Source organism: Sus scrofa, chromosome 6 (assembly GCF_054392235.1).
Source record: "Sus scrofa isolate SSC_HxYL_T2T_F1_AM1 chromosome 6, Sscrofa_HxYL_maternal_Yorkshire_Landrace_v2.0, whole genome shotgun sequence".
NCBI lineage: Eukaryota > Metazoa > Chordata > Mammalia > Artiodactyla > Suidae > Sus > Sus scrofa.
In genome coordinates, this window is record NC_139388.1 from 62358249 (window position 1) to 62381533 (window position 23285).

General features: G+C 54.6%; 1 protein-coding gene across 7 annotated transcripts; it reads left to right on the forward strand.

Moving 5' to 3' along the window:
- Window positions 1-300: 300 nt before the first annotated feature.
- Window positions 301-21560, forward strand: PRKCG (protein kinase C gamma). 7 transcript variants are annotated; one of them, XM_021094903.2, is made up of 19 exons: window positions 301-1274; window positions 1917-2024; window positions 2438-2469; window positions 3460-3542; window positions 8120-8231; window positions 8341-8472; window positions 8980-9136; window positions 9828-9962; window positions 10212-10299; window positions 10717-10746; window positions 13085-13237; window positions 13577-13765; window positions 14915-15006; window positions 15098-15160; window positions 15294-15432; window positions 17054-17134; window positions 18799-18906; window positions 20284-20424; window positions 20663-21560. In XM_021094903.2, the coding sequence occupies exons 1-19, from the start codon at window positions 1027-1029 to the stop codon at window positions 20849-20851; spliced, it is 2280 nt and encodes a 759-aa protein (XP_020950562.1). In that variant the 5' UTR covers window positions 301-1026; the 3' UTR covers window positions 20852-21560. The 7 variants fall into 7 exon arrangements, 6 of the variants coding, with proteins under 6 accessions (XP_020950562.1, XP_084818091.1, XP_020950566.1 ...); XM_084961965.1 differs by having other exon boundaries at window positions 13135-13237; XM_021094907.2 differs by having other exon boundaries at window positions 301-1198.
- The last annotated feature ends 1725 nt before the right edge of the window (window positions 21561-23285 follow it).

Genomic DNA, 23285 nt, shown 5'->3' on the forward strand with positions numbered 1-23285 from the left:
AGGAGAGGATTCGGATTCTTTCATCTCCCATTCGGCTTCGGGAAGCCGGACCCCGACCCCCAAAAGTCCCAAAGAAGAAGTGGGGGGTGTCCCGAATCCCCAGGCTCCACGGCAGCGCCCCGCCCCTATTCGCGGGGCGTGCCGGGAGAGGAAGTTCTCGGCCGAGTTGCGAGAACAGCCGATCCGCAGGTCCAGACTACAAGTCCCAGAATGCATTGCACCCCGCAGCCGCGGGCGGGCCATGGTTGCCCTTGGCAACAGTGCGGGTCTCCCTGGAGCCTGGACGAAGACGCTGTGGCCAGCCGGGGGAGGAATCGAGAGCCACCAGAGAGAGGCAGAGACGCAGTTGGGGCGACGGAGGGGAGAGACAGGAGGAAACCGACAAGGACAACGTTCGGAGAGACCCTGCCAACCCCCAGACAGAGACGCACAGGGCATTCCCAAGCCAGCGAGGAACAGAGACTGAATCACAGAGAGACGTGGAGGAAGGGAGGGACCCCCCAGAGACGAGAAGGAGAGCCAGAGAGACAAATAGAGTAGGTGAGGAAGGGACAAAGATAGAGCTGGGGAGGAGAGGGAGAGAGATCAACTTAAACATTTAGATAGAGACCCCCAGCGATAGAGAGAAAGAGGTAAGCACGAACAGAGAGAGATTCGTAGAGATAGGAAGGGAGAGAGACAGACACTGAAGCATCTGCAAAGACATGGACACAGAGAGGAGGGGAGAGAATCAGAGGGAAATAGAAGAGGACGTAGAGAAAGAGACAGGGAGAGAGACAGAGATTGCCTCTCAAAGAGAAAGACGCAGAGGGAGGGAGAGACAGATTCACAGAAGCAGAACCAAAGAGACAGGGAGAGGAAGAGCTTCGGGGAGACAGATGTGAAGGATTTATGAGACAGGAAGGGACAGAGGGAGACGGATCCACTGTGAGACACATAAGGAGTGAGAGACACACCCAGATCCAGAGAGGGTCATAGGATGAGTGACAAACATAAATAGGGACACAGAGTGAAGAAAACAGAGAAATGAAAGCAAATTCTCAGACCAGGACAGGTACCCAGATCCACCCAGAGAGACCGAGGGCCAAGAATACTGAGAGAACAGAGGTCAAGGGAAAGACACACACAGAAGCAGACATGGATGGTCCAGTTCACAGAAGCCCAGAGAGAAATCAAGACTCGGGTGGCAACAGAAAAAGTGAGACACCAAGCCTCCCTGCCCACCATTGGATCCCAGCACGAATACAAAGTTTGTGCAATGACAGAGTGACACAGTAAGACCCAGAGATCCGAGTGGCGTTGCAGTGGGCTAACAGGACCCACCAAGGCACCCTAGTGGGGGAGGGAGACGAGGCCGGGCGACAGATTGGGGAGGGGGCAGGGCACGGCTCGGAGGATGCCCCCTCCCTTCAGCCAGCCTCCGGAGTGGGTGTGTGCACGTGTGTGTTGGGGAGGGGAGGAGGGCATTTGTCCCTAGTCTCAAGGAGGGGGACGCCTTTAAGCCGAAACCCCGCCCCTCGGTCGTCATGGCAACGCCTTCCCCCACCCGGAGCTCCCACATTTCAGCAGGTGCCTGAGCTGGAGCTCCCACCACCGCCGCCGCCCGTGCCTCCGGCTCCTCCGCGCCCTTGCCCTCGGCTCTCCGCCCCGCTCGCCCGCTCCCCCTGGCGGAGCCGGCGCGCCCAGGGGTGCCGCTCCCAGCCTTGCGCGCTCCGCTCCTGGAGGTGCCTCGCCCCTCTTCCCACCTCGGAATTTCCCGCTGGCTCGTTCGCTCTCCCGAGTCTCCGGCACCTTGCCCTTCCACCTGTTTCCCCAGCAAAGCAGGATCCTGGTCCCTGCGACGCTCCTGGGGCCATGGCAGGCCTGGGCCCCGGCGGAGGCGATTCAGAGGGGGGACCCCGGCCCCTGTTTTGCAGAAAGGGGGCTCTGAGGCAGAAGGTGGTCCACGAAGTCAAGAGCCACAAGTTCACAGCTCGCTTCTTCAAGCAACCAACCTTCTGCAGCCACTGCACTGACTTCATATGGTGAGGGAAGGGGCCTGGGGCCCCGGGGGATGAGGAGACTAGGGCTAAAGACCCCTGAGGCACCAGACCCCTGAGTGAGGAGGGAAGAGGGGGCTGCAGCCCTGGCTCCTGGCTTTAGAGTAGGAATCAGCTGGGGGCCTGGACTTCTGGGACGGAAGGAGGAGGGTCTGGGGCCCTGGACTTCTGGGGCGTCTGAAAGAAGGGGCTGGGGGGCTTGGGCTCCTGGGTCTAAGAGAAGAGGACTTGGGTGGGGGCAGAATTTCTGGGCTCTGGAAAGAAGAGGCAGCTGGGGCTCAGACTTCTAGGTCCTGGGGGAGGAGGATGGGAGGACGCAGGCAGGCCTTCTCTGACTGGCAGAGGTGAGGGGTCCAGGTACCCTTTTCTGCACTGATCTCAGATCTTGCCTCTTGTAGGGGGATTGGAAAACAGGGCCTGCAGTGTCAAGGTAAGAGCTGGGGGCCTGGACTCCTGGGACCCTCAGGAGGGTGGCAACTGGGGCCTCCCAGCCTAGGCTGCTTCACACACGTGTTCTCTGGTCCCCAGAGAGGCGCGGGGGAGCCCGGGGCGGGGGGTGTGGCAGAGACACAGCCTGCAGTGGAGAGGGAGCTCTCTGATGGTGGGGCTACCGCGGAGGTGGTGCTGGGGGCCCCTCCCTCGGTCTGCTCCAGGTGGGGACAGATATTTGGAGAATCTGTTGCCATGGGAACAGGGAGATTTGGAAAAGGGGAGCCGACGGGGGGGGGGGGGGCCTGGAGATGCAAAGTCAGAGCCCCCCCCCCAGGCTGCTGTTGCCATGACAACACCAACAGTCCTAGGCAGGGGCAGGCCGGGTGGGTCACCGATGGGCGGGTGGGGGGCCGGGTGGGGCCCGCAGTTATGGGGGCCGGGGGAGGGGGGCGAGTCCTAAAGCACCAGCTGCTTGTGCTGAGAACAGCGTGAGTCAGGGAGGGGGGGCAGGCCGGCAGCAGCGCCCCCAGACTCACTTCTGCCCAAGTTGATGCTCTCCATTCTGTTGGAGGACATCTCTCTGGGTTTCCTCTCCTCTAGTCAGCCTGCCTCTCTCCTCGCTTTCATATCTCTGTCTGTGGGTCTGTGTCTGTCCATGGGATCCTGTTGTCTCTGTCTCTGCCTCTCACTCTGTCTCTCTGGCTCTGGCTCCCTTTGGCTGTGTGTATGCATCAGGCTCTCTGGACTCTGTTTCCGTGACTCTCTGCATCTCTGTTTCGTTGGGTCTACCTTTTGAATTTCTGTCTCCCAGGGTCTCTGACTCTCTCCCTCTCTCTCTACATGTCAAGGTCTCTGCTTTTCTCTGTATTGACCTCTATCAGGAAGCCCCTCTCCCGCTTTACTTTGCTGTTTGGGGTCTCCGCTCTGATTTTTTTTTGTCCACTGGGTTCTCTCTCTGTCTCTGTGTCTCTGTGATTCTCATCTTCAGTCTGCAGCTTTGTGGTTCACCGCCGATGCCACGAATTTGTGACCTTCGAGTGTCCAGGCGCTGGGAAGGGCCCCCAGACGGACGTGAGTGCCCGGACACCTGGTTCTTTCTCCTCGGGCCGCGCCCCCGCCCTCACCCCCTCGGCGTCCGTCCCAATTTCTCCTGCTATTTTTAAGGCTGGGAGGGGAGGGGAGGGCTGGAGAGATAGGGAGAGCTAGTCTGGCCCAGATTCCCTGCCCTTGGCCTGGAAAGGGGGAATGAGAGGGGACTGGGACAGGCTGGGGACCCAGGTGGGGGACAGAGAGGAGGCAGGGGTGAGGGGACCTCGGCACTGGAGGCAGTGGGCTGTGATCCAGGAGTGGAGATTGAACAAACTAGCGAACCGAGGGACAGAGAAAGAGCAAGAGAGAGAAATTGATTATCGATGCAGGCACCGACATCCCCAGATGAGACCGAGAGAGAGTCTCAGGGAGGCAGAAAAAGAGACTCAGAGACTGAGGGAGAGAGAGCCAGAGCAATGGAGCAGAGACATGGACACAGGAGGAAGGAGACAGACAGAGGTGCAGACACCAAGAAAGAGAAACGAGAACCAGGTGGTAAATACCCGCTTAGGAGGTGCTGAGAGGAGCAAGCCCAGGGGGGATCCTGTAAGACAGATGCACACACGTGTGCACATACAGACTCCCACGTGCACACCCGTGTGTGCATGTGTGGATCCTATGTACGCACACACAGATACGCACAGCCCTTCTCTCTCTCCCCTGCCCCACCACATCAAGGGCTTACAAGAGCTGTCCACCCTACGAGCCCACCCCCAGCCCTCCTGCCCTTTCTGTCTGGCCGCAGGGCTCGCCTCTGTTTCCCCCTTGGTAACATGGAGCTGACCATCTAGTGTTGACCAATAGAATGTTCCTCAATGATGGAAGCATTCTGTATCTTCTCTGTCCAGCTACCAGCCACCATCTCTAGCTGCGGAGGGGTGGAAATCTAAGTCCCATTTTGTTTGAATTGATTTTGATTTAAATAGCCACCTGTGGTTAGGCTGTGGGACGGCATCCATCTAGACGCCCCCAGGCTTGTTTTGACAGCCCAATGAAGTCGTGTGGGTTAAGAGACTAGCCCAGCGTTTGACACAGGTTGGAGATGGTTTTTTGATTAGCAGATGGAGAAGGAGGCAGAGCGAGAGCGAGAGCGAGAGCGAGAGTGAGAGCGAGAGTGAGAGAGAGGGAGAGAGAGAGAGAGAGAGTGAGAGAGAGAGAGAGAGAGAGCGCGAGCGCGAGAACCACAGGCGTCCATGAGGCATTTTGCCAGCTTGGCAGGTCAATAAAAGTGAAATTTAGGAGTTCCCATCCTGACTCAGTGGTTAATGAATCCAACTAGGAACCATGAGGTTTCGAGTTCGATCCCTGGCCTCGCTCACTGGGTTAAGGATCCGACGTTGCTATGAGCTGTGGTGTAGGTTGCAGATGCAGCTCAGATCCCAAGTTGCTGTGGCTCTGGCATAGCTTGGTGGCTACAGCTGCATTGGACCCCTAGCCTGGGAACCTCCATATGCTGTGGGTGCAGCCCTAGAAAAGACAAAAAAAAAAAAAAAAAAAAAAAAAAGGAAAAAGAAAAAGAAAGAAAGAAAAAGAAAAGTGAAGTTTGCATAGAAGATATGACTTCAGAAAACATACGCTGACACGCTGAATATCACTGTCACTGGCATCTTTGTATGTTCTGATTGGCCACATCACCTGCCCATCTCCAACATCAGCCCTCCTGATTTACTCAGTGCTCGATGCGTGCCCTCATCAGGTATCTTCTATACAGCAGAGGGTTGAATCTGCTCAACAGCTCGTAAAGTGAGGTATCAGTCCTGTCATCCTGTCATCATCTGACAGAGGCTCCTAAACTCCTAGCCTGGAATCCCACCTCCATCACACTGGTTCTGTGACCTTCTAAAAGTTAATTTACCTCTCTGCCCCTCTGGAGTTTCCTGTCTATAGACTGGGGCTGATAACCATGTCCACCTTAGAGGGTTGTTTTAAGGATGAAATGAGTCACATACTTGGGATAGCACCAGGACGTAGCAAAAGACAGAATATTAATTATTATTATTGCAGAATGATTACTATTACTGATGAGGAAACAGAGGGAAATACTGAGGATGCTGTCTTTCTAGCACCCTGGCTTTCTTTTTCGATTGTCTTACTAGGGCCGCACCCGCAGCATATGGAGGTTCCCAGGATAGGAGTTGAACAGGAGCTGAAGCCACCGGCCTACGCCACAGCTACAGCAACGCCAGATCCAAGCCGCGCCTACGACCTACACCACAGCTCATAGCACCACAGCTCATAGCAACACCGGATCCCCAGCCCACTGAGCGAGGCTAGGGATCAAACCTGCATCTGCATGAATGCTAGTCAGATTCATTTCTGCTGAGCCATGATGGGAACTCCTGGCTTTCTTTTTCTTTATGAAGCTTTAAGCTTTTAATTTTTTTTTTTTTTTTTTTTTTTTTTTTTGGCCATCCCCTTGGCATATGGAAAGTTGCGGGCCAGGGATGGAACCCATGCCACAACAGTGACAAGGCTGAATCCTTAACTTTTTCTGTTTTTTTTTTTTTTGTGTCTTTTTAGGACCACACACACAGCATATGGAAGTTCCCAGGCTAGGGGTCGAATCAGAACTGCAGCTGCCAGCATACGCCACAGCTCGCAGCAACGCTGGATCTTTAACCCACTGAGTGAAGCCAGGGATCGAACTCAATCCTCATGGATACTAGTCAGGTTTGTTACAGCTGAGCCACCAAGGGAACTTCCTGATGCCTTCATTTGAACCGCTAGGCTGCTAGGGAACTCCCAATGAAGCATTAAGCTTTTAATCTTGTTGTCAGAAACACAGATCAAGGGCTTAGGAAGTGCTCAGGGCTTGATAAGCATGATTTCTTTTATTCATGAGAGCCCCTTGGTGGGGGAAGGGGGGGTCTTGGTCCTATTTTCTGGGGAAGAGGTCTGAGTCTCTCAAAAGGATGGTGTTGGGGGAGGAGAGGCCACACAGCTGGGTGGTGGGCAGAGTCCAAATTTGGACCCCCATCTTTCGAATTGGAGCCCCAGTACTGTCTCCTTTTTTTTTTTTTTTTTTTTTTTTTTTGTCTTTTTGCTATTTCTTTGGGCCGCTCCCGAGGCATGTGGAGGTTCCCAAGCTAGGGGTCTAATCGGAGCTGTACCCACTGGCCTACGCCAGAGCCACAGCAACGTGGGATCCAAGCCGCGTCTGCAACCTACACCACAGCTCACGGCAATGCCGGATCCTTAACCCACTGAGCAAGGGCAGGGACCAAACCAGCAACCTCATGGTTCCCAGTCGGATTCGTTAACCACTGCGCCACGACGGGAACTCCCTGTCTCCTTTTTAATAGCTCCTTTCCCCTTGAGAATAATCAGAACAGCTTCTCTATCAGGTGCCCTGCTGGGAATTTTCACCCATACTATCTCATTTCCCGTGGCAGGAACCCTTTGGGCTGGGGTCAGCTGAAGATCTTTAGAGGTCCAGGGCAGGAAAAGAGAGTTCACGGCCATGGCCAGCACCCTCCCAACACCCAAGTATAATGCAAAATAGAATCTCCACCAAACTACAAAATAAATGAAAGTCCAAGAATGCCCTGAATTTTCAGCCTAGGAAATTTTTGCAAAAATAATAATAATAATAACAATAGGGAAAAGGCAAATATCAAATTATTTAACACTCAGACATTGCTGAGGATGGAAGGAGAAATGCTTTTACTGGTGTCTTAAATGCGTGCTCAATTGGACTGGACATTTAGCGCTGCTTTGAGACCTAGATTGTGTATTTCCACTGGGCAGAGGAGGACGTCGAAGCTCAAAACGGGGCATGTACGTGTCCAAAATCGCACAGCTGGGAAATGGCCTCGCTCGTAATTAAACCCAAGTCTATGTGGGGACTGCAATAAAATGACTAATAATAACCAGGGCGGTAATGACAGCAGTACCAGTACTGAGCGCAATTAACATGCCAGGCGAGGTTATTTGTTTTACACCTGATGCGGGAGTCCCTAAAACTGAGAGGTCATATTCTCCATCCCAAAAGGGGCTCAGAGAAGGCAGATCGTCAGCGGGCAGACATTGATAGAGGCTGACAGTGAATGATCTGGGGTTCATGATGGCCCACAAGTTCTCAGAGATCAGCCTGTGGAAGGTAGGGTGGGGGTAGGACTACGGGGACGTTGGAATCTTCCACTTCCTTCAGGTTCTCCCCCACGACCACCGTGTTAGTGACACCTCCCCTGATCACTCAGTTTCAGATCTCCGCCCCACGGTCCCCCCCCCCCAGCCCTGGCAGTCCCTCTCGCTGCTGCACTTGTGTCCAGCGCAGCTGTTGCTACCCAATATACTCTCTATTGATCACGTTTATTTTCTGTCTCCCTCCACTAAAAACACTGCCTGGACAGAGTTTGTATTTGTTTTGCTCACGGCTGGGTCCTGGCACCAAGGACAGTGCCTGGCACACATTGGGTGCTCAGTAAATACTGCAGAGTGAATGAGTGAGGTGGAGCAGCAGGAAGACTGGGAGCAGGGCGGAAGCAGGAAGAGTTCAGAAGGATGCTCTTTTAGCACACCCTCCACACCCCTGCTGACCGACCCCTCCCCGCCCGCAGGATCCTCGGAACAAGCACAAGTTCCGTCTGCACAGCTACAGCAGCCCCACCTTCTGCGACCACTGCGGCTCCCTCCTTTACGGGCTGGTGCATCAGGGCATGAAATGTTCCTGTGAGTCTCTCTTTGTGGCGCCGGCCGCACCTTGGCACTTCCGGAGCTCCAGCAAAAGCTGGGTGTCTGGGTTTCTGGGCAATGCTAACCGCAGTTCTGTCCATCTCAGGTTGCGAGATGAACGTGCACCGGCGCTGTGTGCGCAGCGTGCCCTCTCTGTGCGGTGTGGACCACACCGAGCGCCGCGGGCGCCTGCAGCTGGAAATCCGGGCTCCCACTTCAGATGAGATCCACATCACGGGTGAGACCACGCCCCCTCGCCATGCCCCGCCCTGTCCCCCAAGCCGGAAGGCCTGAGGTGACACACAAGGCCAAGCCCCTCCCGAGGTCACGCCACACTCCTGATCCCAGCTGCACATGCGGAACACCACCAGCCACGCCCCTTCTAGCTCAAGCCCCTTCTCCAGCCTTGCCTCTGGAGACCCTCAGCGCCTCTTAATTGCTGTTCTAGGCCTCGAGGAGCTTGGGTTGAGGAGCTCGGGTTGCGGGGGACGGGGTGGGGGGAAGGAGGTGGTTCCGAGGGCGGCTCGGTTTTTACTGGCGATTTGACCAGGGTCCTGACTCCTGGGTTTTAATAGAGGCAAGGGTTTGGGGTTTGATTTCTGTGTCCTTGGCTGGGAAAAGGGGTTTATGCCTGGTCTTCTGGGTACTGAATTCTTGATGGCTAAGGGGGCGGGGGACGGGGGGGGGGGACCCTTACTGGGTCTCTAATCCCATCTTTGCTCCTTTGCCTCCTCACCTCCATCAGTTGGTGAGGCCCGTAACCTCATCCCAATGGACCCCAATGGTCTGTCTGACCCCTATGTGAAACTGAAACTCATCCCAGACCCTCGGAATTTGACAAAACAGAAGACCCGGACCGTGAAAGCCACGCTAAACCCTGTGTGGAACGAGACCTTTGTGTTGTGAGCCTCGGGTGCAGGGGAGTCTGTGATGACTGCTGGAGAGTGATCGGAGGGTCCTGGTGGCCCACAAGGCCCCAGAGAGCAGCTGGTGGGAGGTGTTAGGATAGAGGGAACCCCCCAAAGGGCAGAAGAAGGTGAAGGTGCTGGGAGAAGAAAATGGAGTGATTGAGGGAGGAGAGGGATGGAGATACAGAAGGTGAGACAGACAGACATCTGTGTATTTAATTTCCATCTGAAAGCCCACCCTTTTAGAGGGAGACAGAGATCAGGGACAGAGACTCAGACACTGAGCCTTGGAAGAGACACAAACCAAAGAGAGACACAGACGGAATGTTGGGGGGTGATGGGTGGGTGACAGGGAGAGGAACGGAAGCCAGCTGACAAGCAGAAGGACAGATCTGGCAGGAGGAGACAGAAAGTGGGAGGGATCTGGCGAGAAAGGCCGGGGGAGAGGGATGGGGAGGGCCGGGAAGAGAAGAAGGGAGACTGCGAGAGAGAGCCGTCTAGGTTTCCTGAGGGCCCAGACAGGGAGCTAGATCCCCTTCGGGGAGACCAGGGTGGGAAGACACGTTCCAAGGCAGGAGCCAGGCCCCAGTGCTCCAGGGTTGCCCCCCTTGCTCCAGCACCAAGCATGGCGAGGTGGGGGAGCCGAGATGCGGGCCCCTCACCGCAGCCCCCCATCTTCCCGCAGCAACCTGAAGCCAGGGGACGTGGAGCGCCGGCTTAGCGTGGAGGTGTGGGACTGGGACCGGACCTCCCGCAACGACTTCATGGGTGCCATGTCCTTCGGGGTCTCGGAGCTGCTCAAGGCACCAGTGGACGGCTGGTAAGGGTGGCGGGGGTGCCCAGCAACCCGCATCTCCCTCCGTGTGGGATCTCTCTTGGCCAGGCCACTTTCTTCTCTACCTTCTGGCGCTCCTTCCTCCCCCGTTTCCCCTATGCCTCTCGACTTAGCTCACTCGATCTCTCTCCATCTCTGTCTCTCTGTCTCTTCCCCGCTTCGGATGTCTCTGCCTCTCCCGCGGGTGCCCCGTTCCCACCCCACCCCTCGCTCTGGTCTCCGTCTGTATGTCAGGTACAAGTTACTGAACCAGGAGGAGGGCGAATATTACAATGTGCCAGTGGCTGATGCTGACAACTGCAGCCTCCTCCAGAAGTTTGAGGTACCCAGATCCCAGCTTCCCCACGGGGAGCCCAGTCCAGCCCACAGTTCAGAGCTGGCCTTTCCCAAACTCCATCGCTGGTTGCCCTCTGGTCCTGAGACTGAAATTCCCAGAAAACCCTGGTGTTCCTTCTCCTGATTTTTTTTTTTTTTCTCGGCCATGCACCGCCCGCAGCATGTAGAAGTTCCCAGACCAGGGATCAAACTCATGCCACAGCAGTGACAACCAGGTCCTTAATCTGCTGAGCCACCAGGGAACTCCTTTGCCTGCTTTTCTAGGGGACTCCTGCCCCAGGGTCTTCTGGGAATTAGAGTTCCTACTCATCCCCATGGTTTGGGGGTCTGGGGGCTGCCACCCCCTGCTTTAGGGCAATCGGTACCCCTCTGGGGCCCTGACTCTGGCTTTCTTCTCCCCCAGGCCTGTAACTACCCCCTGGAACTGTATGAGGTGAGCAGAGCTGGAGGCCTGGGATGGAGACAGTTTCATCCCCGTGGTCTGTATCTGTCCCCCCGACATCTTGTTCTGCTGATATTTGTCTTCACTTCCACCTATATGGGTTGAGCACATGCTCAAAGGGAGGCCATATGCTCGCTGAGTAGTCCTGGCTCTCCTGGGGTGAGTCCGACCCTCAGGCAACTCTCCAAGGTGGGGACAGAGTCACAGATACTTAGATTCCAAGGTGATGTGCTGAATTAGAGGTGGCCCAGGGACCTGAAGATGCTGAATCAGAGGTAGTCCAGGGAACTGAGGATGCTAAATCAGAGGTGGCCCAGGGACCTGAAGAATCACAGAGGAGGCACCAACCCAGCCTGGGGGCGGGAGGAGGTGATCAGGGAGGACTTCCCTAAGGAGGTGACGCCTGCATTGCTCCTTGAGTTGTTCTTTCCATTTATCAAGATGGCCTTTCTCTCCTCCATTCGTTCTTTTTTTTTTTTTTTTTTCATGTACTGAACACCTATTTCCTGAGATTTTACATAAACCAAGCCCTATTCTGGGAGTGGAATCAGGCCATTCCCTGGGGAGCTCCGCTTTCAATGCAGGAGAAAGTTACAGATAAAGAAGGAATGTGTTTGTTAAGGGAGGTGGCCTCAGATGCTAGGGAGCCCTCAGAAGCACCGGGCAGGACCTGAGAGGCAAAGAAAACTTGATATAGAGAAATGCCGGATTTGCCAGGCACAGATGGACCAGGTTTTCAGGCCACTTTTTTTTTTTTTTTTTGCTTTTTAGGGCCACACCCAAGGCATATGGAGATTCCCAGGCCAGGGGTCTCATCAGAGCTACAGCTGCCAGCCTACACCACAGCCACAGCAATAAAAATTTTTAAAGCAACGCTGGATCCTTAACCCACTGAGCAAGGCCAGGGAGTGAACCTGCAACCTCATGGTTCCTAGTTGGATTTGCTTTCACTGTGCCACGATGGGAACTCCAGACCACCTCTTCTTTCAAAAAAACATTTGGTTGAGCCTTCTGTGTGCAAGGCATCTTTCCAATCATTAGGGCTATGGCAGCAAACAAGAGGAGAGAGAGAAAGAGGGAAAAACAAACCTGCCCTCATGGGGCTCACACTCGGAGGAAGACATTAAACCAAATACAGGAGGAGTTCCCATCGTGGCACAGGGAAAACCGATCCGACTAGGAACCACTGAGAAACCTAGGCCTCACTGAGAAAGTGCCCATGGGGCCAAAGCATAAAGGTGGTGAGGGAGTTCCTTGGCGGCTTAGTGGGTTAAGGATCTGGCATTGTCACTGCTGTGGCTTGAGTTGCTCCTGTGGCTCAGGTTCAATCCCTGGCCTGGGAACTTCTGTATGCCTTGGACACAGAAGGGGGAGAAAAAGGCATCAAAGAGGTGAGAGAGCCATGAGGATGGGGGAGAGCCTTCTAGGCAGAGGGGAGATCATGTGCAAAGGCCCTGACGTGGGAACAGGCCAGCAGTGTCTTCACAGCAAGGAGAACAGTGAGGCTGGAGAAGGGGGAAAGGTGAGGGTGGGAAGAAGTAGGAGATGGAGTCAGAGAGGGAGGCGGTGGGCCAGCCTTGTCATGTCTTGGGACGATTCTGGATTTTCATCCAAGGGAGATGGAAGGGCATTGGAGGTGGCCTGAGATGATCTAGCTTTGAACAGGATGCCTGCCTCTGTGAAGAGCATCGATGGTAGAAAAAGAAAGAAGGCCATTGGGAAGGCCCAGAGGCAAGTTGCCCGTGGCTCGGTCCCATGGACAAGGATGGTGCAGGTGTTCAGATTCTGGGTATGCTCTGGAGCTTGAACCGTAGGACGTCCATTCCTCTCCTGAGACCTTTATCCACTCAACACTCTCTCTCCTTTAAAAAATTTTAGTCATTTATCATTGATTTGCAACATTGTGTTCAATGCCTTCTTCCTGAGACCCAAGCATGGTGCAGAAACAGAAAGGGGGGAGATGCTCTTTCTGGCTTTAATGGATTTTGATTTTCTGGCTCTGCTTTTTACCTGCTCTGTGACTTGGGGCCAGTTCGTTAATATCTCTATGCCAGGTTCCTCTTCTCTAAAGTGGGAACGGGGGTGATAAGGGTTTTCCAGAGGATTCATGGCATATTGTAAGCTGAGTGCTAGTTGAATAATGAAGAAAAACCCTCGAGACTATGGGAAATCAGAGACGGTTCTTAAGCCAAGGAGTGGGGTGGAACAGCTTTTTTCCTCTCTCCGTCTCGCCCTGTCCCTTTCGTTCTTGGATACTGTCTCTCTTAGGGGTGCCTTCTTATCCCCTTCTGGGGTCTGACTACCTCTGGATCTCTCCCCTTTCTCACAGAGGGTGCGGATGGGTCCCTCATCCTCTCCCATCCCCTCCCCATCCCCTAGTCCCACCGACTCCAAGCGCTGTTTCTTTGGGGCGACCCCTGGACGTCTGCACATCTCGGACTTCAGCTTCCTCATGGTTCTAGGAAAAGGCAGTTTTGGGAAGGTTGGATTCCTGGGGCTCTGAAGGAAGGGAGGGTGTCTGGGGTGGGGACCAGGTTTCTGATTCTTAGACTCAAAGGTGGTGGTGGTGGTGGGGGGGACACTAGGCTACTAAGTTCCCAAAGAGGGTTTGATGGGGCCTCTTGAGTCCCTGGAGAGCATGTGCATAAAGATGTGGGTCCATTCCCTGAGGGACTGCTTGGCAAAGTCGGGGCACCCGGTCCCCTGTGAGGCAGAGGGAGGACCTGGTATTCCATTTCTTTGTGTCCTTGAAAGGGAGAAGTAGGGACCTGCACATCTGGGTCCCCAAAATGGACCAGACCTTTCTGGCCTCTGTCCCTAGGTGATGCTGGCGGAGCGCAGGGGCTCGGATGAGCTCTATGCCATCAAGATCCTGAAGAAAGACGTGATTGTCCAGGATGACGACGTGGACTGCACCCTGGTGGAGAAACGTGTGCTGGCCCTGGGGGGCCGAGGCCCCGGAGGCCGGCCTCACTTTCTCACCCAGCTTCACTCCACCTTCCAGACTCCGGTAAGAAAGGAGGGGGCAGAGGCCGGCTCAGAACCCCTGCCTCATCCCCACGGAATAGATCAGGTCAGGCTTTGAAAGTCTGAGTTTCCAAGAACCCTGTGAACTCTGGGCGCAGCGGGCTCCTCAGTGGGTGTGGCCAGAATGCAGGTGCCCTGGAGGTGCGTAGCCAGATGGCTGGGCTCCTGAGTGGGCGTGACCTGAAAACCCTCGTTCCTTTTTTTAAATTAATTAATTTATTTTTTTGGTCTTTTTGCCTTTTCTAGGGCCGCTTACGCTGCATATGGAGCTTCCCAGGCTAGGGGTCTAATTGGAGCTGTAGCTGTCGGCCTATGCCAGAGCCACAGCAACACGGGATCCAAGCCGCATCTGCAACCTACACCACAGCTCACAGCAACGCTGGATCCTTCACCCACTGAGCGAGGCCAAGGATCAAACCTGCAATCTCATGGTTTCTAGCCGGATTCGTTAACCACTGAGCCACGAGGTGAACTCCAAAACCCTTGTTCTTGAGTGGGTGTTTTTTGACTAAGGGTTTCTGGAGTAAAGGAGTGCGTGGAGAATGTCTCTGAGTGAGCAAGCCTACAAGTGGGCTCTGAGTTACGAGACTGTCACTCTTGGCTTCTGAGTTAACGATTTGTCAGCAACAAGGTGTTTCCCCAAGATCATGGAACCGGGACAAGGAGTCAAAACCGTTAGGAGTTTGAGCTCTCCTTTCAAGAGCTCTGAGTGGGTGTAGCCAGCTTCCTGAATTTTTTTTTTTTAATTAGTACCAATTGCAAGTGAGACCTTGAACAACTTTGGTTCCTAACAGGCAGCCCGCGGGATTGCAGATGCGTGTGAGTGGCTATGGAAAGAGGTTTCAGGAACCTTGGGATTTCAAGCAAGGAATGGGCTTCCATCATCACTTCTGAGAATGGGGACCCAGAACACCTGAGAGTTTGGAGTAACAAGGGATGGGGTGGGTCGAGATTCTGAGGTCGTGGGGGCTCCAGATCTTCACGGCCTTTGAGGAAGCGTAGACAGTTGCTCCCGATTTCTCACTGGGTGGGTCCAGAGCCTGCCGCCTTTGCCCTGAAGGCGCAGGAATGGAAATTTGCCTACCACGGGTGGGCGTGTCCTCATCCCTAAACCCGGCTCACTTCTTCCCAGGATCGCCTGTATTTTGTGATGGAGTACGTCACCGGGGGTGACTTGATGTACCACATTCAGCAGCTGGGCAAGTTCAAGGAGCCCCATGCAGCGTGAGTCTCTGCCAAGAGAGGAGGGAGGGGGGACAGGTGGAAGGGCGTCGGGTCCAGCCTCCGCCTTCTGACTCCCCGCCCCCTCCCTCAGGTTCTACGCTGCAGAAATCGCCATAGGCCTTTTCTTCCTTCACAACCAGGGCATCATCTACCGGTGAGCAGTCCCAGGTCTCTCAGGGGCAGGAGTTAGGCCCCTAGAGGGAAAGGGATTGCAATTTATGGCTCCAGCCTGTTGAACTCAACTCTTCCCACAATTCCTACCCACTCCACTCCACCCCCCCCTCCAGGGACCTGAAACTGGACAACGTGATGCTGGATGCTGAAGGACACATCAAGATCACTGACTTTGGCATGTGCAAGGAGAACGTCTTCCCCGGGACCACCACTCGCACCTTCTGTGGGACCCCAGACTATATAGCCCCCGAGGTAACCCCACCTCTGTTGCTCTTGGTGCTCTCCAAGGTCGCTGAGCGGGTAGGGCTGGTTGTCCAGTATTCACAGTGTAGGGGAGTTCCCGCTGTGGCACAATGGTTCAAGAAGCTGACTTCGGAGGGTTCCCGTCGTGGCTCAGTGGTTAACGAAGCCAACTAGGATCCACGAGGTTGAGGGTTCGATCCCTGGCCTTGCTCAGTGGGTTAAAGATCTGGCGTTATCATGAGCTGTGGTGTAGGTTGCAGGCGCAGCTCAGATCCCACGTTGCTGTGGCTGTGGTGTAGTCCAGCGGCTGCAACTCCGAATTCCGAATTGACTCCTAGCCTGGGAACCTCCATATGCTGTGGGTGGGGTCCTTAAAAAAAAAAAAAAAGGATGTGGTGTTGCTGCCTGGCCTGGGAACTTCCATATGCTGCAGGTGTGGCCATAAAAACAAAAACAAAAACAAAAATCCACAATGTGGGACCCTGGGGTCTTTACATGAGTCACGGGTGTTTTTTAGAGTGCATCTTTTTAGGGCCACACCTGCTGCATATGGAAGTTCCCAGGCTCTGGGTCGAGTTGGAGCTGTAGCTGCCATCCTATGCCACAGCCACACCAGATCCAAGCCACGTCTACAATCTACACCACAGCTCTCAGGGCAACGTGGGATCCTTAACCCACGGAGCAAGCCCAGGGATCGAACCCACATCCTCATAGATGCTAGTGGGTTCGTTTTGGCTGAGCTACAGTGGGAACTCCAATCATGGATGTTCTAACGCAAGCAGCCCAGAGAGGCTCATGGGAGGCATCGTAGGTGGGCGGAGCTGGGCCTCTAAATAGGTAAAGTGGGCGGGGACCTGTGGATGAAAGTTCTGAAAGAGCAGGACCCGCTCTAGGTATTCTAGGAGGACAGGGCCTGTTACTGGCTGTTCTAAGAAGCTGGAGATGATTTCCAGTGTTCTCTGAGTTGGGGGGGGCATCCCCCCAGAACACCAGGCCTGGGAGGCTGTCTCCTGAGTATTTCAAGCAGGTGGGTCTGCCTTTGATGGGGGGGGGGGGTGGAGCTAATGATCTGACTGTATGTATATGGACTGAGAACACCCATCCCTACTTTCTCCCTTGAAGGAGCAGGTGGGTTGGTGGTGCCGGCCTTGATCTTTCCTTCAGAGCTGCTGATCAGAATCACCCAGGGAGATTTTGAAAAATAGACACATCTTCCTGCCTCTAACCGTGGCCTGTCGTGGCTGGCATTCTTCAGGGCTGGGAACGCCTATCTTTAAACAGTCCCCTAGGTGAATCTGATGCATGTCCAGACTGCAGACCCTCTCTGGTCTCTGAAATTCTGCCCTATGCCCCTGATGTTGTAAGGAGAGAGTCCAGTTACCTAAATCTTCCAGGTGAGTGGAAATTGGTCCTTAAGGTAGTCTTTGTATGTGGAACCAACGGAAGGTTCTCGGTAGGTAGAGTTTGTTTCCCAACTTTTCCAAAGGATGGAGCCGAAGTGTTCTGAGTGGGAAAAGCTTGCGCTGAAAACACTTAATGTGGTCAGGGTTCCAAGGTGGTGAAGCCAGAGGGGCCCTAGGTTTTCTAAGGTACGAGTCATAATTCCTTGCCTGCCTTCCTCCCCTGTTAGATCATTGCCTACCAGCCCTATGGGAAGTCTGTCGACTGGTGGTCCTTTGGGGTCCTGCTGTATGAGATGTTGGCAGGCCAGGTAAGGGAAGCTGGGGAGAGGCTGGCTTGGCTAAAAGCAACAGAGGTGGGGCTCCACCTATTACATGGCCGTAATCTCGGGAGGAGCAGGTTGGAAGGATGCCTATAGGATTAGGAGATGGTGCTGAGCAGTGGGGAAGGTCACGTGGGATAAGAGGGCTCTCTCCGTGGTCCTGAAACATTGTCTTCCCATAGGCTAGGGGTTCTTCATGTCTTGCGCCACGGACCCCCTTTTCAGAACAATGTTTTAAATACATGCGATAGGAGTTCCCGGCATGGCGCAGTGGAAACGAATCTGACTAGAAACCGCAAGGTTGCGGGTTCGATCCTTGGCCTCGCTCAGGGGGTTAAGGATCCGGCGTTGCGGTGAGCTGTGGTGGAGTTCACAGGCACGGCTCAGATCTGGCATTGCTGTGGCTGTGGCATAGGCCAGCAGCTGTAGCTCCAATTCGACCCCTAGCCTGGGAACCTCCATATGTGGCAGGTGCGGCCCTAAAAAAGCAAAAAATAAAATAAAATAAAATAAAATAAAATAAATGCATGCAATAGAATAACAGCATTATGAAAGAAGTTAATCATATGGAAATATGGTTATCAAAATGTTAAAAGTTTGAGTCTAATTTAACCAACCAACTAAATGTAATTTAAATATGTACAGTCGTTTAAATATAACAGAATATGGGCATAAATGTGATTTCCTACTAATGAATGAAATAGTACTATCTCACAGGAATAGGGAGTAAACAGGAAGGTCTACCAGAAGTTTTAAGTAGAGACGACTGGTATTTTGAGATATCTGCCACTCTGATGAGATAAGAAAATATCTATGATTTCCGTGGGTGATGAAGTCACAACCACTCCTGTTGTGGTTTGCTTCCTACATTCATAATTGAAGCTGAATGCTGATTTCAGCTAGAGATTTTTTTTTTTTAAAGAAAGATGCATGTTTTTCCCCATCCAAATTCATAGACCCCCTCAATTGTAGAAATAGACTCCCTAAACCCCACATTAAGAATCCTTGCCTGGGAGCTCCCATCATGGCTCAGCGGAAACGAATCTGACTGGCATCCATGAGACTCAGGTTCGATCCCGGGCCTTGCTCAGTGGCTTAAGGATCTGGCTTTGCTGTGGGTTGTGGTGTCAGTTGCAGACGCTGCTTGGATCCTGCATGGCTGTGGCTGTGGTGTAGGCTGGCAGCTACCGTTCTGATTTGACCCCTAGCCTGGGAATCTCCATTTTACTGCAGGTGCGGCCCTAAAAAGACAAAAAAAAAAAAAAAAAAAAAAGAATCCTTGTCTGGTTATTGCTTACCCTAATCCCAGAAGACTGGCAGCCACTCATCCATCCAGGAGAATGTTTTTACAGCTTGTCCTGTGGTTTTTCTCTCTTCTATTTCAATGACATATTGCCTAATTAATATGCTGCTGATTTACATAGCAGATGAGAGAGGCAGAACAGCAAAGAGGTGCAGGGAGCTGAAGCATCTGAGATAGGAAATGAGAGTGTCTGAGGGTGAGAAAGATAGAGCTTTGCCGATTTGGTCAAAATTTTCCTTAGGAATCTGGGGACAGGAGGGACCCTGTTCATGGTGGGTGACAAGGGTGTGGAAGGTGGGGACAGGCAGTTTGTCAAGTCTCTGACTCTTTATCCCCTCCACTTCCTCAGCCCCCCTTTGATGGGGAGGACGAGGAGGAGCTGTTTCAGGCCATCATGGAACAAACGGTCACCTACCCCAAGTCGCTGTCCCGCGAAGCTGTGGCCATCTGCAAGGGGGTGAGAGCCCCCTGACTGCCAGAGTCTCCAGACCCACAACCCATGTGCCCTGCTCCCATCCAGGGCTGCCCACGCAGTATCTCTGCTCACATAGAAAAACGCTCCCACTCCTCGAGTTGTTTTACTTCCATCTGCTGAAAAAGTTTACATAATACAGAGATTTTGTTGTTGCTGTTAGAACAGTAACATCCTGCCCTGCTGCCACCTCCAGCCCAAGGATGGGCTCTATCCTGTCCTCTGCTTCTGCCCCCTCTCCCCAGCTCCCTGCAAGAAGTACTGGAAGGCCAGGGCTGCCTTTCCAGGATGGGTGTGGGTCAGGTGATGTTAACGCCTACCACGTTTCTTCCTGTGGGATCTCGGGCAAGTCACCCAAACTCTGGGAGCCTCAGACTCCTCCGGGGTTCTGGAGTTAAGACAGGAGAACGAGCCTAGCCTGTGGCAGCTGTTCAACAGGTGTTAGCACACTTTGGCCTCTAGCTCCTGTCTCCATGTCTCTCTGACTGTCTCTCTCTGGGCTTCCGTCTCATCCTTCTGCCTCCATCTCCATGTGATGGGGCTTTCCGTGTCTCTCCCTTTTCTGTGTCCTTCGGGATCCCTGTCCATCTTTTCTGTCTTCCTCTCTCTGGGTCTCTGTTACCTTCTCTTTCCCTCCCACCCCCACCCTCACGCCCACACGCTGGATCTCTGTCCTCTCTCTGGGCTTCTCTCCTCCTTGTCCTGCCTGGGCTGCTGTCTTCTTCTTTCTCTTCTGCCCTCTTATCGGGTCTCTGTCCTTCTCTCTGGGCATCTCCTGGGACTCCATCCTCCCTTCTTCCTGGGCTTCCGTCCTCCCTTCTTCCTGGGCTTCCGTCTTCCCCACCCCCTCTTCTGCCGCATCTCCTACATTCTCTGCATCTCTGTCCCCCCCCTCCCTGCCCTGAGACTCCCCTTCTCTCTGGATCTCTATTCCCCCCCTTCTCTGGGTCTTCAATCTCCTCTCTCCCCTTCTGGGCCCTGTCACTTTGCCTCTCTCCCTCTCTCCCTCCATCTCCCTTCTGGCATTCCTCCCACTTTCTCCTTCTTCTCTTTCTGGGTTTCTCTGCCACTCACACCCTCATGCCCTGATTTTGCTTCTTTCTTTGTCTGCCCCTGGGTTTGGGGGGTTTGGATTTCACCTACCCCCACCTCATCCGTTCCACCTCTTCCTCTTTCTCTCTCCCTTTCTTATTTCACCTCCCTGCCCCCGTCTCTGTTCCCTTCGCTATTCTCTTCTTTCTGGATCTCTATCCTCGTGTCTCTCTGGTCCTCCTTCCTTGTCATCCTCTCCCTGTGTCATTTTCCGGGCCTCCCGGTCTGGGACTCTGTCTGTCTGTCCGTCTCTCTCTGTGTTTTCCGCAGTTCCTAACCAAGCACCCAGCAAAGCGCCTGGGCTCAGGGCCAGATGGAGAACCCACCATCAGAGCTCATGGCTTCTTCCGCTGGATCGACTGGGAACGGCTGGAACGACTGGAGATCGCCCCTCCGTTCAGACCCCGTCCAGTCAGTATCACCTTCGTGGGGGGGGTGGGAAACTTGGCCCTTCCTGGATGGGGTACCCATGAGCTCCAGGCTTGATATGTGGAGGTGGGGTGGGGTTCCCTCTGCGGAGACACTCTAAAGGGAGATGCAGAGGCCATGGAGGATGTGCGAGGAGACAGAAGGCGATTGCAGGGCCGTAGGCGGACACCCCAGGAGCGGGCAGAACATCCCGTGTTTCCGTCCGCATGTTTCCTCACAGTGTGGCCGCAGCGGTGAGAACTTCGACAAGTTCTTCACGCGGGCGGCGCCAGCGCTGACGCCCCCAGACCGCCTAGTCCTGGCCAGCATTGACCAAGCTGATTTCCAAGGCTTCACTTATGTCAACCCGGATTTTGTGCACCCGGATGCCCGCAGCCCCATCAGCCCAGCACCTGTGCCCGTCATGTAATTTCACCTGCCGCCACTAGGTGTCCCCATGGCTTCCTCAGCCGCGCCAGCCTTAGCCTGCCCTTCACCACCCTCTTTCCAATTCTCGATCTTGCTCCCAAGCGTTCTGGGTTCTACCCTACCCCCACCCCTGGGTTCTAGCTGCCTCTCTCAAGTGTTCCTGGCGTTCTGAACTCTACACAGTCTCTAGAGCCTTACCGTGTTATAGATTCTGCTGTGCTGAGCTCTAGATTCTCGCCCTACACTGCTCCACCAAGTTCCAGAACCACCACCACCATCCCAACTCCACGGGGTTCTAGACTCCATTTGGTAGAATCTATGCCTCTCCTCCCCCCCCCCTTTCTGGGAAATAGTCTCATGGGGTGGGCTGTTCCAGACTCAGATTCCAGAACAACTCCCCACCTCCGAGGCCCCGCCTAGCTCCACTCTGTTCTGGAGTTAAGTGGGAGGCTGTGCCCCATGCTCCAGTGCCCTTCCTCTATGCTCTGAGGATTCCTGGGATGTATGGAAGCTTCTTTCCCCAACTGTTCTCAGCTTTCGTCCTAGACTCCCCCATCCTAAACCCATCGCTGCATGGCTCCAGTCCTGCTCGGAACCTCACCCTTACCCTACGCCTACCACTCTTGGCGACCCTCCCCACTCCCAATCCTCTTTGCCTCTCCCACCTGGCCACAGCTGCTGGAGAATAAATTTGGGATGCTGATGCTGAAGTGTTTGGATGTTTTCTTCCAAGCGTGGAGTTTGAAGAGGGCGTGGAGGTGGGACAATGATTGTATATAGGAAGAGAGAGAGAGAGAGAAAGAGAGAGGTGGGGGAGGGGGCTACAGAGAGAGAGAGTAAACACAGAGACCCATAAAGTGAGAGCATGAAAGCAAAGAACAGAGACCCAGAGAGAGGAGAGAGAGAGGGAGAGAGAGAGCTAGAGAGATACTGAGCCACAAAATGAGAGAGCGCCACAGAGAGGACCAAAGCAGACACGTGCAGAAAGAGGCGGAGGTGTCCTCACAGACCACAGAGCATGTCCCGTAGAGACCCTGGGCACAGACACAAGCACACACACATTCGCCCAGAGCAGTAAAGCTCACAGAAACAGACACACTGAGACCCAGGAGACAGGGGAGTCCTAAGAGGGAGGATGAAAGGCAAACCTGCAATTGAGAGACCCCGCAACAGAGAAAGCAAAACAATTGGAACCCATGAACTTAAGACTCAGCCACTGAGGCAGAAGACAGACCAACGGCCCTCTGGGCCCCTTTGCCTTGACCCACTTGGGCTTGAGGGGAGTGGAGAGGACAGCTCAGACAGACTACACTTCCCAGCAGACAGCGCGGCGGACCCTTCCCCCAAGTGCGGGGCCCCGCCGCCAGGGCTGATGGGAAGTGTAGTCCCTGGACAGGGACAGGCCAGTGGAATGGTGTGCCTCTGTCTGTATTTGGAGGGGACTGAGCCCCAAAGCTTCACAGGCTCCCTCGGGGAGCCCCAGCGTCTCCTCGTCCCAGCAGGTTATTGGGTTTCCAGGACTCAGTCCACTTGGGTGCTGGGGCTCCCCCTGCCCCTCCAGCACCACCGCGGTACACCCATCCGGTGTCCAAGGCCCCCAGTCCCCTTTCCGACCCTCGGCGGGCGGCCTGCCCCTTTAAGAGTGGCCCCGCTGACATCACGGCGGGGGGGCGGGGGTGCTGGCCCGGCTCCCGGCTCCGCGGCGGCTGCAGGACCCGGCTCCGCTCTGCGCCCGCCTGCTGCTCAGGGGACCCCGGCCCGGGACGCCCCCTCCCGCCTCCTCCAGCCGCCCAGACCCCAGGCTCCGCCCCACACCTGGCCAGAGCCCCAGTCTTCATCAGGGGACCCCCAGGATTGCCCCTGCTGTTTCTCCAGCTCAGGGTCTCTCCCTCTCGCTCTTGCTCTTGCTCTATCTCTATCTCTATTTCTATCTCGCTCTCCCCCTTCCTCCCTACCTCAAGGTCTCTGGGTCTCAGCATCTCTCAGCCCAAGGCCTCTGATGGTCTGCCTGTCTCCCTGTGTCTCTGTGACCTCTCCACGTCCAGGACCCCAGCATCTCTGAGCCTGGACGAGGGGGGTCCAAGACCTGATCCCTGCCTCTCCTTTTCTCTCTGCTTCTTTTAGGCCCTCTCTGTGTCTCCTTCAGTCTCCAGACCTGCGACTCTCAGGATTTCACAGCCTCGCGATCGCGCTGTGTGACTCTGGGTTATCTACTCTGTCTCCCTGCCTCTCCGTGTGCCCCTGCCCCTCGCGAGCTCGCTCTGCTTCTGTTTCTATTCTCTCTCCCTCCCTGCCTCCCCCATTCTCAAGGCCCGTCTCCCTCCCTCCTGCATCCTTTCCTCCCTCCCTTCCCCGCCCCTCCCCTCCTCCGCAGCAGCCAATGAGCGGCCGCGGGTCCCAGCTCCCGGCGACGTCCGCCGAGTGAGGCCGCGGGC